Raw genomic sequence first — 20,956 nt, 5'->3', positions numbered from 1 at the left:
TCAGACCTAAAATAAAGCTGAAGAATATTAAATATTCCACAAAGAGTAGCTGAATGAGTGAATTACTCTATTATATCTGGCATCCAATTTCGGTGCAGGGGCTGCATGAACCAGGCGCCTCAGTTCTGGGGAGGAGAGGAGAGATTCAGAGCATCAAGTTTAAAGGGGCAGAGAGAAAGCAGTAATGAGATCTAAAAATGACTGCTGGACAGTTTCAGCATTTCTGGAAAGGAAGCATGACAAGGGCTTCTGAGAAGAGGATTCCATTTACAGAGCATCTGAGGCCAAACTCATGGGTAGGCTGGGAGGTGCTGAAGCTTGGAACTTAAACACACTCACTAATATGAGCTGAGTGTTAAGTTATATGAGCAACATGTAAGCTTTTAACACATACAAACATTATTTGTCTAACCCTGTTAAACACTGTCAATACCTCTACTTTCAGAAACAAAAATACTTGGTCATTTTTTTTTAAAACAAAAGCACTACTGTTCTAGCTTTCATTTATCCTCTTTAGAGAGGTACAAAGTGAAAGGAAAGCAACAAAGCAAACTTCCTGTTCAATAGCAATGGGTACAGCATCTGTGGTGAATAGCAAGATGTGATGGGGACAGTAATAAAAGGAAAATTATAGCTCATTCGACAGTGGCAATGAACACTTATTTCTAGTTGACTGCTCCTATGCAGGAATATAAGCCTAGCGTGGCCATATTCCAACAGAAGATAGAAATGTTGAATTTTATGTGAAATCTGCCAAAATTTTAATGTTGACTCAATGAAAAAAAAAGAAAAACAACTTTAGGGACCAAACAAAACATGGCAATTTCTGGGTTAAATCCATGCAACAGCTGACCTACAATGTCACTGCCTCTGGGCCAGTGTTGCCAGGCAGTCCTACATTTGCAAATAAGCCTCAGCAGATTATGAATGTGCTCTCACTCATTTGAACTGTATCATCCTGAATGCAATTTTTAGACTAACTTTGACCAGTTAACATTACTAGAATTTTTTTCTAGGACAAGTAAATATAGTTCTCTTTTTGTAGAAAGGCATAAGGAGCAATTAAATGACTTCACTGAAGAGAGATAATGAGACAAGTAATAAAACTAAGCTTCTCATTCATTATCCCATTAAGTAGACTTTCATCTGGGGTTCATATGCTTTTCTTTTAGGAAGAAGTATTATATTTATGCATGTTTATAAATTGCCTACACTAAAAGACCAAATGAGGACAAAAAATTCCATGTGAGGGTATTCTAAACCGATGGGTGTGTCCCATACTTCTGAAAAGTGTAGTATTATGGGTTTTTTCTACCCTCATTCCTCACACAAAGTGGAAAACGGGAAATACATTGCTCACTGAATGAAAACATGGAAAGAACAAATGCATGGGCAATTTAAATAGTTCCAGTCCTTCATAAAACACCACTAATGATGGTCTGCTAAGCTGAGATATCTCCTTAAATATTTGCAAGTATTCTCATTTGTAAGTTCCAGAAAGATCCAAAGTTAGCATATATTACTAGGCAATTTATACAATTTCCAGTTAGCAATGATTTTCATGAGTGATAAGCTTATTAAATTGTAAGTGTCTAGTTTCTGGGTTTTACTTAATAGTAGTTGAAATTTAGATAAAAATTACGTTCAGTTGCTCAAAACCATAGTTATTAAATAGGTAACCCAAATAAATCAACTCAAATCAATTATTTTATATTCATTCAAATGTTCTCCATTTGGGACTTTTGTTTTATATTCACAATAAACTTTTTACTTAGAAACAAGTGCCTCCTAGTAAAAGTTTATTTTCAAAACTACAGAAGAATTCTTTTTGACAATAATTAATTTTTCCATTGATTCATGGCATAAAGCTTGCAGATAAGACACAGAATGAGTGACAGTGATGGTGACAAGAACAAAAATTGATTACCCTTTGCAGACTTTCCATCTGGAACTGTGAGTTTGCTCAGTATAAAACTGCCAAGTATAAATAAGATGTGATTAACATATCCCTCACCTTGTGATATATGAAAGCCTGTGTACTGAAACCTCAAGATAATATAACACCCACGTGCTACCATAAAATAAAGCCTTTGTCCATTAATTGGGCTGTTGTCTCATTCTTCAGAAGGATAATTTTGCTCTACAAATAGTCATTAAGTAATTTTGGTTAAACTTCTCCTTTAAGTGTTTGTTTTTCTCCAGTTCTAGCTTCTGTTTATCAAGTGGTGATAAGCACTCCTTTTTTGAGTAAAGACATTTTAAGTGTTTTGATTACTAAAGTTCTAAGTGAAATGCAGGAACAATAAGAATGCCATGTTAAGGAAGTATGACAAATTTCCTTCCTATTCTCAGGTATTCTTGAGCATCTGCTCCTAATCCACTCACCCATTTATACTAGTTTTCAGCATTAATATATTCACATATTAATTCATATGTCAATTCTTTGGACAGCTTTTATTCAAAATGCTTTTTGATGTGCCCAGTTGGAGACTTAAGAATAGGGAGCTACCATTGTCTTCTAGACACAAGTGTTCTAGTAAGGAAGATGGACATATTCAAAGTAAAATAACAATTGAGACATATAATTTAAGATAAATATAAAATAAATAACAGAATTTGGTTCATGATCAATAAGAGCCAATATTTTTTAAATGAATTTAGAATAGTAGAGAACTTAAGGCTGCCAGAACTAGTGAAGAGGTTTAGAGATTAAAAAAAATAAAAAGAGTTTGGAATATTTAGGGAACTATAAATCCTAGGGCAATCCTGAATCACAGAGCACAAAGTGAAAGAAAGAGGTAGGAGTTGAGGCTAAAGACAGGTAACAGAAAATAAATGCAAAACTATTCACAGAAGGAGTGACTGGCATGTTCAAAAGGAGCTTGACCTAACACTTGAAGGACAAGTGGTATATGGATAAATAAATGGACATAAATAAATGATATTCTAGAATCCGGGCTAGTTTCTAGCATTGGTCTTTGAAACTTGTGTTCGGAGAGAAATTGATCTTCTGTTTAAACCCTTGGTAATCTAGGCCTTTTATTTAAAGCCCAAAGAATTACAAAGTTGAAGACTTGTATTTATGCACCAGCTGGCCCTCATCTTCCCTGTACTTATCCTCCGCGACTTAAAACAGCTCTTTGTTCCAGTCCTACTAGCCCATGCAGAGCTTCTAGGATTCACTTATTAATTTCTGTCTTTGCTTTGTAATGTATGCAGTAACCTTTGCCTGAAACATCCCTCCTTACTTATCCAAATTATCCACATCAACTACCCTTCAGGTCCAGCTCAATCTCATATATTTTTATATGCCTTTTCAAACAGCGCTGTCCCATGACGACCTCTTTTTTCTCTAGACTTCAATAATATTTATTGTCTGCTTTATTCATATGTCTTGAATAATTATGTGAAACAATATGTAATTAACTTTTCATGCCTATATGCCTCATGTGTTCAATTTTATTGTAAACTTTGCTATGTTTTAAAATGTCTATGAGGAATAAAAATGCTTCTAATGTAAGAACAACCAAAAGATGCTTTGAACATGATCCATATAGTTAGTGGTCCCAAGAAAAAGGGAAACTATTTTGCTGGCAATTTTGTCAGGATCATGAATTTTCTGTGTTCTTTTGCTGCACCAGGTTGTAGACCTGTTCAAAGCACGGTGATTGAAGCAGATGGTTCTGGTCCAGGTATAAACAGATGTTAAAACTGAAGACTTTTGTGAGGTTCTGCTTTAACAGTATAGTATAAGCAAACACAATCTTCTACAGAAGCTTAAACATGTTGTATCAGAATAATGTAATATGTTAGCTCAGCCACAGAGAGAATCTGCAGTCCTTGGCTGCCCTTTGCAACATACCAAAGGTGTCTTGTTTCTTCCACAAACTTGTATTACTTATGGAAAAACATTATGACACAATTGGCAGGCTTCTTCCTACTGACTTGGGCTTGCTAGTTGGGAGTCTGTTAACACAGCTATCAATGCTGCTTTAAAAGAAGCACCTACCAGGAACATTAGAATGAGGGTATAGGATTTCTGCCAGTGTCATTTCTTTAAGAATCCAGTCATATATTTATGAGGTTGACCTGGTAACTGGACTACTGTATAGGGAAATAAAGTATGGCGATCATAGTTGATCCTACATTGGGAGGCTTCAGAGGCAACATTCTTAACCCTAGAGAAAAAGAATGCTTTGGGTCAATTGGCTGTAGGCCTTCTGGCTACATGAAGGTGATATTAAACCTTAGAAGCCCAAGAAAGAGACAGATACTGGCCACTCTGAGTCAGAGAGCTGACTTCATGGTGTTTTGCTCAGTGAAGGGTGGAGGAACTGCATCTTCAGGGAGGTATGTTTTTCCAGGAGCAGTTCCAGAGGTCATTCCTCCACCCAGCCTCTTTTATTCCCTAAGGATTACTCATCTGACAATTTTTTTTTTTTTTAATTTAAAGGAGTTGCTCTGGTCTCAGCACCAGATGTAAGAAACCACATTATAGAAATATGTCTCAAGTACTGACTACTCACTCCCTTTTTTCATGGAGTCTCCTCCAGATGTGTGTCCCTAAGCCCTGGCTTATGTCACACTGCTTTGGAACAGGAAAAAATGTTTATTCTTAGGAGTTAAGAAATAGTGAAAAGTGGGACTGTTTGCAGAATTTTCTAATTTAGCGTTGGTTTATATTGTTTTACTAAAAATGATTTATCTAGTCTCACATTTTATGTAGGATAATTGCCATTCAACATGAGTGTCCTTCTCAGAGTCCTTTTGAGCTGCCATTGGGTGAAGAGTCTTATGAGGCAGTGCGGGACCAGGGAGTGCTTTTCTTTAGGGGAAAAACCCTGATTTGTAACATCTGCCAATTTCCATGGTGTAGTACTCCCACCATGGCTGATTTCCAGTTGCTACTGTGATATCCTTAATTGAGATGAGGTGAACACAATCTCTTCTTGCCAGGCAGGTACAAGCTAACTCCAGCACACACTCATTGAGGCTCTGAGGCCTTGAACCCTGATTCAATGAGTATGGCTCTCTTTTTTCTGTATCTGAGAGGTTTCTCTTAAGGTTTTATTTGGGGGAAATGGAATTTTATTCAGTTTACAAATCAATTGCTCCTGTACTAATCCCATATATATTTTGTTCAAAGGAATAACTGATGAAAGCATATATAATCACAACCGCCTCTTAATTTGCTGATTTAAGATGAAGCAATGACTTGGTCAAATTCAAATAGCAAGCAATTCTCAAAAATATGACAAATCTTTGGATATTTTATCAGTGAATCATTTGAAAATACATGAACTACATTCAATGAAATAATGAGAGCCTTCAGTTTAATGATGGAATTTGAAAGTTACTCAGCTTCCCCTTTGCTTTCCCTTCTCCTATGTAAACCCTGCTTCTTATCCAACACACTCCAACTTGAGGTACCCTAAGATGGATATATCTGTTGACTTCTTTTCCTTGTGTGGTACCAAATAATTAAATGTTTCTTCCATCTTCTGTTGAGCTATAAGCATCAAAGTGACATCATTTAAAAGGAGAAGGTAATTCTATGGTTAAGACTTTGTTGCCAGCCGTGATTAACTACAACTTTTTAAAACAATTCTTTCCTGGATAAGTAGCAATTCTGATAATCTTTCCAAAATTAATTAAAAGTTAATTGTTCTAATAAAATACATATCAATGACTAATCTTTGAGCTTCCTAGCCAGGGAACCAAACCTGAGCCCTTTTAATTTTGAATAAACATGTTCTTTAGAGGCTTAGCACACTTTTTTCTATTTTTAAAAAATTTGACAGCAGTATACTTTAAAATGATGAGAAAACAAAGGAGCAAATAATGCATCGCAAAGAAACTCTAATAATAACACAAAACTAAAGTGAATCAACAGTCAGTAAAAATTACGAGGAATGAATGTCTGAAAGCATGTTGACAAAGGGGATTTCATATTCAAATAAAAAGAAAAACATTTTAAGTAAATATTATTTTAATAAATATCCTTCAATTAAAAAAAAATCATTCTTTACTTCTCTCCAACCCAATTTATAAATATAACCTTACTTTATGAAATGCAAGGATATAAGAGAATTATATTCCTCTTGGTCAGTTGTGTAACATCTCCTCTCAATCAGTGTGTTGCATGACATTTTACAGAGACAGAAACTAATCAATATTTTAGAATGCAATGCAGCACTATTATGGTCCAAATTAAAAACAAATAGTAAGACTGTGATCATTGTCCTAGAAAAACTCAGTTCCAATCTGCCAGTGCACTGTCTGTAACTTCAGCTGGAAAAGGTAGTTTACAATGTATCCCTTAATACTACAATGTTGCAAGACATGGTTATATTTGTATGCCTCAAAACTTTATAAATATTTTATGTGAATTACATCACTTTCATTGTCATTACCTGCTCACACATGCCATTTTATTTCTTTGAGAAATACACACAACGTATAATTTTTAACTAAATATATCCCTAAAATTGAAATATCTCCACATGATTTATCTCTAAACTAATTCTCACATGATTATTCTTTCAGTAAAGTAGATGAGATTCCTTAACATAAGGAAGGATTGTGAAAAGCAACTAGCATTCAAATTCTTAGGCTGCCTCCAGAATGTTAACACTTTCCAAGCTATGGTTTTTATGCCAGTAAAATTAGGAAAATATCTCTTCCCTATCTAACATATCCAGCTGTCTTGAAATACAAATGAGATTTTATTATCAATAGCACTTAGAAAAAATTGTACAGAAAGCTGTAACATATATATTTTTAAAATCCCAAATCTAAGAACTTGTGAGCTGAAAAATTATAAAGAGTATACCAGTAGGGCTATAGTTGTATTTAATAAACATCAGCATGATATTCATATCTTAGTAACTCATACTTTTTAAAAAAGTAAAATAACAAAGAAAGTTTCCTGGATACTTACAGTTCCAGGGCGAGGATAAGGAATTCTACCCTGGTAGGAAATCAGCTGATGATTGGGCCCTTCTTTGTGGGCAAAAGGCCCATTAAACACAGTCTGTATATCAGATAAATGATACACACACACTGCTGATCCTTTAAAAACTGAGCTAAAAAAGAAAATAGAAAAATATTAATTGTCTTATTTTTAAAATTTAAATACAATTTAAAAAATAAATGGTAAAATTTGTGATAAGTTGATGTAATTCATCATGGAAAAGTTGAATGTTATGGTACACATTGTAAAAAACTAAAAAACTTCTACTGTTTTGAAATAAGCCATTGATATGAAAAGCATCAAAACATTTAGTTCACCCATGCTGGTAGTAGACAATAAGTTATAGAAAAGTACTCAATGTACTTGTCCTAAATATAGGACAAGACAAAGAAATTTCCAACTGGTTTATCTTGCAGAAGATATTAAACAAAAAGTGAATTGATGATTTATTAAAAAATATGATTTGAATTCTAAATCAGTATCAACATAACCTATCATAGTTTACCTCACAGAAATAAATCTCATTAATAAGAGAACACTGTATCTCTTTGTCTTAAGATTATTTCAATGTGAGAGTATTCTTACAATGCTGTCCTAAATAGTAGTTGGAGAAATTGTTGTAAACTTTCCTTGCTACTCTGCTGTAAACAATAGAGTCCAAAAAAGATTCCTTAAATTATGTTTAGTCAATAAATTCTCATAAAGTTTATTTGGATGCGTACTGAAAACTATTTCCATTGTCACTAGGCAGACTGACTGAAACCAACATTTTTCTGAATCACATATTTCTCTTAAATTAGATGCCTAATGGGAAACTTAGATGCCCATTGAGAAAATGAAGATATATTATTAATCATTAGTATTAATAGTCAGAAATGACAAAATTTTTTCTATGTTCAAGTTATTGGTGTTGGGAAACACAGAACTAGGGAAACACAGAAACTAGGGAAATATTTTTTTGAGACAAACATTTTTTTCTTAAGAATTTGGTTCTTTTTGCTTCGTTCAATTCTTTGTGAGTTAAATCAAGACTATTTCCTTTGTTAAAATGGGAGTTAAACTCATCCTGAAAGACATCTTTTTAAATATCTTATAGGGCAAAGTAAATATGATTTATAATCAATATCCCTGTGATATTCTTTTACTGTTAATGGCTCATTACAGTTTACAATTTTACCATGTTTCCCCCACTAGAGAAGAATGGTAAAATCTTTAGATTTTCATTTTGTAGTTGACTGTCTGATGAAAAGGACATTCTGAATTGGCCATATCACAACTGGAGTATTGTGCTGAATTCTGAATATCATTCCTGGTGTAAAATGAGTACACAGGAATACCCACAGGAAAGGATGAGAATATGCTGAACTGTCTTGAAATACATGATAATTGGGATTGGGCATTCCAGATAAATTAGAAAACAAAGCTATTTTCAAATATCTAAAATACTGTCACATGGAACATGAAAACTGGTTTAGTGTGTTGATAGTTATCACTTTAGATTGTTATTGAAATACAAATTATAATAGAAATGCCAAGAGTTTTATTTGCATCATGAGTCTTCAAATTATTTCCTTAAAACAATATAGCTTATGTACATTATCCCTGCATTGCAGTTTATATTTTCCTTTCTTTGAGAAAAATAGCATATAATCATTATAAATACCCCATACAAAACTATTTTGAAACTCTGAGTTCAGCTTAAATATATTTTAGTAATCAGGCAAAAGTAATAAAATGAGAGAGTTACATCCTAAGTGTTAAGTAAAATTAAAGAGTTGAAAAGAACGTTTTTATAATAATTACTATTACTTAATAAAGTTTATTGTTTAACTCATACAATGTAATTGTTTAATAATTACCTTGATGTTGTAAAAATGCCATACACTAGTGTTGTCCTTGGGTTATCAGTTTCCAGCAGAAACACATCCTCTATAAAAGGGAAATATCAATTTTTTAAGATTCCCAAATATTTAAAAAATTTATCCTAAGAAATAATTTCAACTACGAAAAGTATTATTCAGAAAGATATTCCTGCAGCATCATGATAATTTGACAGCAACTAAATGATAAGCACATGGTAAAGTAAATTAAATAAAATGTTATACAAACACTTATGGAAACTATGCTAATGAAATAATATTAAATAGAAAAGACACAATGGTATTTAATATGGACCAGAACCATGTAAACCTTAAAACTATACATCAGAATACAATAAGAAGATTACCAGTGAGTGTTTCTGGTTAACAAAGCTACAGAAATTTTCCTGTTTCTTCTTTTTTCCTGGATTTTCTAAATATCCTTAATGACAATATATTACATTTTTAATTTAAAAAGTATTACAAATCTCAATTTCTTTTTAATCTAGGGTTAGAATTTGGAACATGGAAGAAAACTTTTTCACAATGACTTATAAAATAAGACTTTTTGTCCTTTAGTCAAAATTGCTAGTGATATTTTTATTTAATCAATAGTTCCCCTAACAACAAGAATTTTAAAGTATATTGAGGCAAAGGCAAAAGTATAGATCGTAAGGTGCAGTAATACATAACAGAACCTGGAAGTAAATTTCTGACAGGAAATTCCAATTAACAACCAATTGTTATGAATGCAAGAAAGATCTGGATTTAGTGGCCTTTTTGCAAGTAAGATTCTTGTTGACCAATACAAAGAAAGATGTATTTTGTTATTCACAATAAATTTAGAACCTCTTAAGCAATAAGTTAACAACCACTAGTCTTTCCATAAAAGGCTGGCACTGTCTATTCTCCCTAAAAATGGAAAAGACTGAAACATTCTAAGTCACTGAAACATAAATATACTTGCAGAGAATTTGGGGGGAAATAATGAGTAACTAGGTTATAACACGAAATCATACTTAGAACTTTTTTCTAGAAAAGCTGAAATAAAAACTTGTGTTTCTATGATCAACATAATGGCTTTCTGAGGAGACCAACTGTCTATTTCAGTTATTGTAGTTGCTAGAACCAGTATTTTTTCCATATTATAATACATTTTTATTGCTTACCTTATCACCTGCCTCAGGATTTGAGACTAACCAGCATTTTATATTTTAATGGATTAAAGCAAAATAAAAGTCATTTCTAAATGGCACTTAGTAAACATGATACTATGATGTGTACCAAGTTATCCTACTGTTCGAAACATATGGACACCAAGGGGGAAAAGCGTGGATGGGGGGGTGGTGGTGCTGTGATGAACTGGGAGATTGGGATTGACATGTATACACTAATACGTATAAAGTAGATAACTAATAAGAACCTGCTGTATAAAAAATAAAATAAAATTAAATTTAAAAAAAAAAGAGAGAACTGTTCCTTGGTAGAAAGGAATCAGATTGTCAGTCCTTATTTGACCTGGAAAGTATAACCCTCCTCATGTCACACATGCTGAGAATATTTAGTCCCAGGGTCACAAGAAGAACTAAAACTGGAGCACAAGTCTACTTTCTACTCTGACACTTTTCCATCTAACCTCTGTTCTGTCCATTAACTATAGTAAAAATATATAGCTGTATTCTCATACAAACTGATTTTAAACCAGAATATCAGAATTCAAATATATATGAAATACACATTTATTTTAGAAAAGCACAAACATATCATTACTTATATATAAATTATATAAATACCTCTCTCTTCTCTCTCTAAAACAGACACAAACACACACACAAAACACACGGATTCATATATCATGGTGGATTCAATGAACTAAATGTTTCAGCAGTGCACTTAAGGGCAAGACAGATTTAAAAAATACTTCAGGAAATTCATGAACAGTATCCAGATCATTAATTCAAATCAGCACTTATTTATGCTGAAAACATTCATGAAAAATACATCCTCTTTTGAGAGTTTATTAAAATACGTAAACTTTACAAACTCTCTTTCAAGAACATTTTTCAATCTCACATTTACGTACCTAGTTCATCAAAGTGTGTTTCCGGACCATCTTCATCAGTTACCGAGCATACCAGCCTCGCTTTTAAGAAGGTAGTCCACTTGTTGACAAGGCTACGCAGTCCACCAGTGTCATTCTGAAACCATTTCATAAACACATTTCAGATTGCTTCAATAAATGTTGAAGTGTGTTTAAAATTTACCTTGGATTCTTACTATTTGGGGATTTGTTATAATCTGAAAGATGGAAATGTTAACCAAATCTGCATATCAATAGTTAAAGAGTAATATTTAAGATCTATAGTATTATTAAAAAATAGCCTTAGTTATACTGTTATTCTCCTATTATATGATATCAACTGAAAATGTATCAAAATGAATTTAATAAATATATGCCATAATGCTTTCTAAATTTCTGATGAAAATATGAGTAAACTGTTATGGAGACTATATAATTTAATTTGCCTTTTCTTGATAACTCATTTTCTTCAGTACAAACATAAATGATTGTATACAGGGAAGCGTGCAGATTCTACCGTGGTCAGGAGAGTGGGTTTATACTTACACCAAATAGTCCCCAATAATTCTATTTTCTCTCCTTCATTTCTCTGCATTATCATTTAATCCTTACTATTTCTAATCAGATGCTTTATATACATATTTCTCTGGTCAGGGCAGGGAAAATGGTATTTGGATCATTCACAAATAGTCTCTATTGAATGACATTTTTTCTGTACTCCCTGAAGCCTTTCACGTCATCAGCTGGTTTACTGCCTTGTTCCAAATGACTGAGAAGCACATAAGCTCCAAAATCAGTGGAATATTGTAATGTTTAAAAATAGACTATTTTAAACAGTAAATATTTTAAGAAATACTTTTGCACAGAAGATGCTAATCATAAATGAGTCAGGACAAGCCTGTAATACTCATGTGAGAAGACGAGTTTTTTCAAGTTTCTTCGTATACTTACTCTTGATACACAAGAACATTTTGATCAGTTTGTAATTAGAACTGTATTTTACTAAAGCATTTCTTAATTCTCACTATTATAGACAGTTCCTCAATAATTGTCTTTTACTGATGTTTTGCTGTATTTTATTCACAAGAATTGTTCTATTTCTTTCTATAATATACAATTTAGCAATTTCTTTTTAATACTAATGCATTAAATGGAAAAAAGCAAACAGTAATCAAAACTGTTTGTGTAAAACCATAACCAAAATATTCCTTGGATTAAATTATTTTCCAAAATAGTGTGTTTATCTTGTATGACTGATGTGAATAAACATTAAATCTAAATGTCTCCTTTTAATATTTTATTAATTTGTAACCGTAGATTTAAAAAGTAGGAAGATAAACTATTGGAAAAAGAAGACATGTTTACATAATTTGAATTTCTTAGTCTTTCTTCAAATTAGAACAACTTTAATACTTACAGGACATATTCTAGCAATCATGGAATGAATCTGTTTTGTGCTTCTGCTATTGTCGGTCAGTTTCTCTTTGAAGAAGAAGTACACCTTAGCATCATTTGGATCAGTGCCATCTGGGATAACATGTGCATCCACAAACATAGGTTCTAGAAAAAAATACAAAGACGATATATATACTCATGATGAAAATCCATCTACTCTCCATCCAAGTAGACCACAGGCACATGCCTTCTCCATCTTTGGTATAAAGGAACAATTCAATATTCATAGCCAGAAAGTCTAAAAGCAAGCAATTGTATTCACTGAACATACCGCATTTGGAAGGTCAAGTGCCACAAAGTATAGCTATGATATAAAGCTTAAACTATTTTTCTCTGTCTGAAATACATTCTGGAAGTACACTAATTGCAAAACTTCTTTGTGCCTGATGAGTTTTAAAATATTGAAAAACTTTTCTACCAGTTATTTCCCATGGGATCTGATAGTCGTTTCATAGAAAAAAAAGTTTGTTTTTAAACGTGTGGTTTTCAATCTAGTGCATATAAACTCAAATTCACTGAAGCAGAATGAGGAGTTGGGAGTCCATGATCTGAAAAACACATTTTACTTAAAATACAGCATATGAAATGAAGGGGAAACTTTTCAAGGAAAAAATGCAGTCATTTGACGACATAGAGGGATTCCTTATTTCAAGAACAAAACAATTTTTGGAATACTCTATTTCCAGATGTACTGGAGGAATAATTTGAAGAAGTAAATGGACAATCACTGCTTTCTTGTGCTGGTCTGTCAGTGAAATAAGATGCTTAACTGTAGTGATTCATGCTTAACTGTGCAATGTTAAGTGAATTGCCAAATCTAAGGTCAGCTTAAATTTTCCCCAGGGTGAAATGACAAAGATCTTAGTGGTTTCTTCTGCCTCTAAACAACAGTAACTGATTGGAATTGTACATTAAAGTCAAATGAGTACTTTTCATGATGTGAATTCCATGTGACCCCCAAAATTGAAAACATTTGAACACTGATAATCATAAAATTATCATACTTATGATTTCCATTAAGTATTAGTCAAACTGTGAAAAAATAATATATACCAGCTTTATAATTTTAGAATCTAAGCATAAAACAAATAGGAGTTCCTAAATATGCCCTATTCGTTATATCTGTCATAAATTTAGGAAAATGTTTAGATTTGGCATTATTAAAATATACAAGTAGACCAAATAAATAAATGACGTTTAATTGTAATATGCAACAATTAAACAACTGGAGAAGATTCTTGTCTATAGGTACATATGATGAATATCACTGTCACTCTTATTTATTCATATATCCTATGATAATTCTATGATTGTTAATAAAGAGTTAGAATATGAAATACGGCTCATTTCATTTACTTATTTAGCCTAAATATTTAAAATCACAGAGTACAGAATTGTTGTTACTCATATTTTAACTTTTTAACCATTTTAATGTAATTTTCATTATGAAATTAAACAAATTAGTTTAAAGTATGATTCTCAGAAAATGGATAAACTGTTATTTTACCACTTAGCCATTTGGAATTGTGTTGATCAGTTCTGACTGCATTCCTCTTGGTTAAACTTCGAAAAATAGCTGCATCTGTCCCCATGAAATCTATATACATTCCAGAGAAAAGCTCCTCATCTATGAAAAAGCAAATGTGAACAAAATTAAAAGCAAATCTTAACTGTTTTTAAGGCTATTTTTAAAATCAAGGAGAATTTGCTTACTAGATCATGACACATATTACAGAATATTTGTAGTTGTTAATTGGTTTCCATTGCCCACTAAATTAAAAAATTGGATAAAGTTTAATTTGGTCTCATTATTGCCTGTATAATGACCAAAACAATCTTTTTGATATAGAGATAAAAATTCCTCTGCCTGTACTTAATTATACTAAATACTTAACTAAACTTAATTATATAGTGTAGTGTGTATCTGAAATGGCAGAAATAATATAGGTATAAAAATAAAGAAATGGCTTAATTATTACTTCTTTAATAAATAAAAAATACTGTAAGAGTCAGAAAACTTGATTTCTAATTTTGGCTGTAGTTAAACTGGGAATTAGGGATAAGTCATTTAGTACCCTGAATCTCAAACTTCTATTGGAATTGGATTATGATCAAAAGTTTACACTACATATTAAAAACTCTATGATTTTACTAAATGGATTGAAAATAATAGTTTTTATTATTATTATTTCATGAGATGGAAGCCACATCAAATTGTCAAAGTATTATTAATGATAAAACAATTTCATCATTAAATGTATATGTTTTGATCTTTATGCTAGAAGGTTTCTCTAAGGTAAACAAACTGCTACTTTTTCAATTGTAACACATAACATGTTAACATTATGTTAACAATATAATATGATGTTAATAAGCCATATATGTCTTAACATATTAGTACATATAAAATAAAACTTAAAGATAAGAAAAAAGATATTTTTAAATTAAATTAAATTATCATCATTAATGACAAAATAAGATATGTTCATCTGTATGTTCACAACACTGGACATTTTGCTTATTTGTTAAGATCCACATTAATTTTTATTCTAGTAAGGAGAGTAAGCAGTAAATTGGTATATATGACCTTTGAGTACAAAGTTAAGTATCTATTTAAAAAATAATAAAATTGATCAGGTTTGGCCCACTGAACTACCATGCAGCTGCGTTCTTTGACTGATGTTCTAGAATTACTCCCCTGGCTACCTTCAGATTGTGGTCATTTTGGCAGGACTGAAACATTTTAAAGCACTCTAAGCTCACTGTTTAGTAATAAGCAATACCGGTTGGCCTAGGATAGAATGGAGAATGGAATGTTTTTAATATGTGCTCACCAGGTCACAAACTGGACCCCTACCAGTTAGCAAGTGGGTATGTCAGGCATTGTGTCGCCAAGTTCTGCTTCCTGGTAGAGATCTGAAGTCCATGGGAACAGATTATAGGGAGATAACAAAACGTGCCTGAAAGAATTTTGAGCTATTTAGCTTCTTTACAATTTTGTGAACATTTGTGAAGCATCTACACAAGTATTCTGTAGATACAATGATTGTTAAATTGAGATAACTTTGTAATTAATTATTTCACAGCTTTGTTATACCCAATTATGCCCAAAAGAGGAGGTTATAAATTCCTGATATTCAATAGATTTATTAGCACAGCTCTGAATTATCGTATCTGTTTACAGGAAGGAAAATAAAAGGACACTCAGAGGATGGTTTATGGTAGACAGGACTGATTCTAACCCTACTGCATACCACCTTATTAGTTATGTCTTAAACATTACAAAAGAGTTAGATGGCTAATTGGCTTCATTTCCTGTCTTAAATTCTCAGCAATTTTAATAGCAAGTTAAGAATAATAAAGTTTCTGCTTTATTTTGTGTAAGAAATATTTAATTAATGTCATTTTGGAAAGAATTTTATTTGAGAGTAGAAATTCTTTTTTTTCATAATTTCATTGTAGGGTTTATGCAAAGATAAACTTGCTCCTTTTAAACTTTAATCCAAAAATATTTTGCTTTCCAGTTGTACTTCCACTGACTAAAAAATATTTCATGAGGTTTTGAAGAGGTTCTTTAAGAGATGTCATCTGACTTTGTTCTGCTACAATAATTACGAAAAATAGCAAAAGAACACTAGCACGTTGGGCCAGATTCCACGCTATATTATGTAATTTGAAATTCTTCTAATGCTCAACGTTTCTTGGCACTTTAATAGATAGAAATATTTTAACCAAGTTGTGTTATTTAGTGCACTGCAATTGAACAGAAATGATAAAACATCAAATGGCAAAGTGAGATGACTACACAAATGAAATGCACAATATTAGAGATAATATTACAGGGATAATCAGTACAATAAATAAGATGATAAATATAAGGTTAAAGCTTCCTGCTCTTTTTAGTTTCAGGTTTCAAGTTAAGCAAACTGTTTAATGATTTTCTTTGAGAGTAAAAATTATAATGTTAATCAAAATATTAAAAAGTAGCATAGGAATATAAGCCTAGAAATTGAAGTCTCAGGTTCTTGAAAAATGAAGAGCAATAACAACTTTAATTTCATAAATGAATCCAATTCTCTAAAGCGCAAAACTATTACATGACTTACTACAGTTTAACAGGAAAATTTATACTGCCTTGTTTTAACCCTTTTTTGTTCTAAATAATATTTGATGAGATAAAACTCCAATATATGTTAACAATAATTTAGAATTTAGAAGTTTATTTTTATAGCATTTAACTTGAAATAAGTGAAAACTTTATATTTTTATCTAGTACTATACAAATCTTACAGTTTCTAAAGGTGAATAAAATTTTCTTCCTCATGAAGAAAATACTTTCTGAGACACTGCTTCTATTAAATAATATTTAGAAACTTATTTGAAAATACTCTGCCTCAGACTTAATTGGATATCTTGAAGTTTCAAAGCTTTCTAATTTTTCTGTCCTAATGATACACTTTCATTTCCTCCCTGCCCAATTTGAATGACTATAGGGAAATAATTTACTGGATAATTTCCAAGCTCACATTTCAGCCAGTGCTGGATGTATTTGTCTTAATTTAGTTTCCAGATCTGAGAAAGAAAGATGAGTTGCCTTTTTAAATGAATCAAAGCAAAGGGTTTTGAACAAATTAATTATTTTTCCACCTGTTCTACTGTCAAATGATGCAATTTTACCACTGGCAATATATAGAGAAACAAAAAGGGAAAAGCATTTACTATATAATCGGCATACTGAAATCCAAGATTTGTCCCATAGTCAACTAATGTTAAGTCAGACATATTCTAGAAGTGTCTTAATTAGCCAGAAAAGAATGTCTTTTAAGTGAGGTATAGACAGGCACTGGATGATTGAGACTCAAGGACATTGATTTGTTAATGTGTGTAGCAGCAAGCAACTGGGCCTGCTTCTTAACTGATATATTTTATAAAAAATGAGAAAATAAAAAAGTGATTTTACGAGCACATCTTTTTTAGTACAGCAACTTCTAGACAATCCACAGAGAATGTACTTGGCTAACACATGCACTTTGTTATTCTTTCTCATGAAAGAAATACCAGTTTTAATCATTTGTAAAAGATTACTAAAACATGAGGAAAAGTGAATATAATTAATACTAGAAAAACAACTACAGAAAACACTGAAATTTACTTTATAATATATATTAATATATGTATGCATATACACAATACCTATTAATATATGTATATACATACATACGCTTTTTAAATGGTTGACTTGCTCTACAAATGACAGCAGTCATATTAGATGAAAAAATACATGGTTATCATTTAATCATGAATATTCTTGGAAATGAGAAATTAAAATTTCTCACAACATTCTTTCTATTATTTTACTCAGGTGTTATCATCCATGCAGCTATCCAAAATGGACATATGGTATCATGAATTTATTTTCTTTAATTTCCTTTTTTAAAAAATATTTCCCCCTCCCTCTTCTATTTTCCACTTACTGATCATAACAGACACTGTGTTCACATTGGGGTTGAAAGAGCAGCGTCCTTTTCCAGATTCACACTTGGAGTCAATCATGAAAACTTGGTCCTTTATTACAGATAAAATTGGAAATGTAGTAACAATAAATTACTTTATCTTAGTTAACCAGTTGTTCTTTAGTAAAACAAAGCACCATCATAAATAATATGCTTTCTACTTGGTTGCTTTTGCCTTCTCAATTTTACTATATTAAGACTTTCTTGGCCTATAAGAGGAATCCATTTGTAAGTTATAAAGCTGACCTCAGCAGGTCAAGTTCACATCTTACTACACTCCCCATAAAGCTGATCCAACAAGTTCTCAAATCAACATCAATAAAAAACACTTGGAAATCAAGGATCATTGTAAACCTGAACTAGGTATGTTGAACATTGGCCAAAAGAAGAAAACTGATTACAGAGAAACAATGTGTATAAGAATTATGATACTTTCAAAATAATCAAGATTTTTTTTAAACATAAAATTTTATGTTACCACTTATTTTGTTATATAAAGCATTATACTAGATTCAACAAAATAATTCATAATTTAGATAAAAATTCTTCTTTTACTCATTCATTTATTTATTTAACAAAAATTTATTGAGCACCTACTACTTGCCAGACACTGACAAAACATTGGGGGTAGAGTAAACAAAATAGACAAAAATCCTTACCTGTAGGTAATTTATAATCTAATGACAGACAATATAAATAAAGAATATAAAGAGAATAAATACGTAAAATATAAAGTATGTTAGGTGGTACTCAGTGCTTAGGAAAAAAATTAAGCAGGGAATGGGACTAGGGAAATCCACGGATGGGGGTCAGTGGGTTCAATTTGAAATATAATGGTCAGTGTAGCCTCACTGAGAGGGAGCATTTTATTGGTATATTTATCTTTTTTCTTATATAAAGTTAGTAAAAGCTACTACTAAAATTCAAAGAAAAATGATCACATTTGTAGATCGCATTAAATGATGGAGGACCTTAATTATCAAGCTGCTTTTCAAAATTATCCTGAATGAAATGCGGGCTCAACATTTTTGAGCATGGAATAAAAGGATCAAAACATTGCTTTAAGAAGATTGGGCCTTACTTGTGCTTTAAGAAGATTGAGAATGGTGGTTGTAAAGACAGACACTGGATTCAAGAAAACAAACTGGTTTTGAACTGCAGTAGTCCAGGAATTAGGTCTCAGTGGTCAGGGTAAGAGTGGTAAAGATGTAAGAGGATTTGTAAAGTGAAAATCAACAGAGCTTGGCAATCAATAACAAATTGGAGGTAACTCAAGAAGATGAAGAAAACAAAGTTAATTCTGAAGTTTTGACTCTTTAAAGAAAATAAAACTAGTTCATTTTTGTTATACTGAGTTTGACGTATTGGCAGGAAATCCCTGAGGTAATGGGAAATTAGACAACTTAAAAAGAATCACAGTGCTCTAGCCTAGAAAGGTCCTATAACACGACGTTGTTCATGGATTAACTCTAAAGATGAGGAAAATATGACTTGTCCAAGATCACCCATAGCTAAATAGTGACAAAAGCAAAATTAAAATTCAGTCTCCTGACTCCTATGTCTGCTTTCCAAGAGGTCATCATTTATATAATAACTAAACTAAACAATGATAAACTTGCAGGAAAACAATACAGTTTAGTAAACTTGGTTGTGTAGCCAGAGTCATACATAGATTTGACTAAAAAAGTGACAGTTGGCACTGCAGGAATTGAGGAGATTGCTTAGGCACCACTTGCTCGCCACTGACTTCCTTCTCCATTGCATGGCTTCCTTGCACTCACACAGTGATAGTCTAGATCTTGTCATCACCAGGAAGGGATGTGATCCATGTGAATAATGACTAATTCAAGCACCCTGCAACAATTCTTCAAACTCATCGCCTAAGAACCCTTTCTATTTTTTACAATTTATCAGCCTTCTATCTTCTTGACTTTCTTTATTAACCAGTTTAGATTCCATGCTTTTTAATTTTAAGTTTTTTTGCAAAAATATCAATATTAATTTCCTTGAATCTGTGATTTTTTTCATTGCACCCATAGCCTGTAAAGACACATCTATCTACATTCTCCACACCTGCCTCCAAACTTCTAAGCATTTTGCCAAAGGTTATCCAACAAGGTGTATTCAACATAGTATAGATTTGTGATCACCAACTTAAAATGAACCCTCTACACTGCTCAGCAACCTTTCAAGGACACTCTGTCAACTGGTTCTTCCATTGATAGCTTCAAACCATTGCCACTATTGTCAAATCTACCAATTTATTCTCAGCTCATATGATTGACAACCATGTTGCTGTGAAAGTGAAGCCCTTAAATGAGGCATCAGTTTCTCACTACCGAATATATAACTATATGCTAATACATCCACTAATACATGAGAGGAAATATTTCTCTTACTCTGAGGCCAATCCTTCCACCAGTGTTTCAGATCCTATCTTATCCAGTCTTCTTAGGCAACTTATACTTTCCATTATCCCTACTTGTTCTTTTTTTTTTTTTTAATTAATTATTTTATTTATTGATTTTTGCCTGCGTTGGGTCTTCATTGCTGTGCACGGGCTTTCTCTAGTTGTGGCGAGCGGGGGCTACTCTTCATTGAGGTGCACGGGTTTCTCATTGCGGTGGCTTCTCTTGTTGCAGAGCACGAGCTCTAGGCACGCAGGCTTCAGTAGTTGTGGCACATGGGCTCAGTAGTTGTGGCACACAGGCTTAGTTGTTCCTCTGCATGTGGAATTTTCCCGGACCAGGGCTCAAACTTGTATCCCCTGCATTGGCAGGTGGATTCTTAACCACTGTGCCAACAGGGAAGTCCCCTACTTGTTCTTTAATCTCATTAACTGGATCCTTTACAACATTATTTCAACAACCCCTTCAGCTCTTATACATTACTCTCCTTGAGAATCACATTTCTTAAAGAATTACATATACTCATCACCATTTCCTGAGTTCTCACTTTCTTCTCAATCCACTTCAGTTTGGCATCCAACCTCAACTGCTCTATTGAAACCCTTTTTTGGAAAGACCCCTAATGACTATCATGTACACAATTGAGCGCTTATTTTTTTAGACCTCTT

General features: G+C 32.4%; 1 protein-coding gene across 1 annotated transcript in view; it reads right to left on the bottom strand.

Annotated features, from left to right (window-relative positions):
* The window catches only part of SEMA3C (semaphorin 3C), a 184,343-nt gene that overhangs the window by 56,457 nt on the left and 106,930 nt on the right, over positions 1-20,956 (bottom strand). The window contains exons 6-11 of the mRNA XM_036863864.1: positions 17,842-17,932; positions 13,875-13,994; positions 12,330-12,472; positions 10,916-11,030; positions 8,833-8,902; positions 6,941-7,085 (exon numbers count right to left, since the gene is read on the bottom strand). Coding sequence (XP_036719759.1) covers positions 6,941-7,085; positions 8,833-8,902; positions 10,916-11,030; positions 12,330-12,472; positions 13,875-13,994; positions 17,842-17,932 — 684 coding nt within the window. The remainder of the gene's footprint in view (positions 1-6,940; positions 7,086-8,832; positions 8,903-10,915; positions 11,031-12,329; positions 12,473-13,874; positions 13,995-17,841; positions 17,933-20,956) is intronic.

The sequence above is a fragment of the Balaenoptera musculus genome, chromosome 9, assembly GCF_009873245.2.
Source record: "Balaenoptera musculus isolate JJ_BM4_2016_0621 chromosome 9, mBalMus1.pri.v3, whole genome shotgun sequence".
NCBI lineage: Eukaryota > Metazoa > Chordata > Mammalia > Artiodactyla > Balaenopteridae > Balaenoptera > Balaenoptera musculus.
Note: the sequence above shows the minus strand (reverse complement) of the source record. Positions and strands in the feature narration are given on the sequence as shown.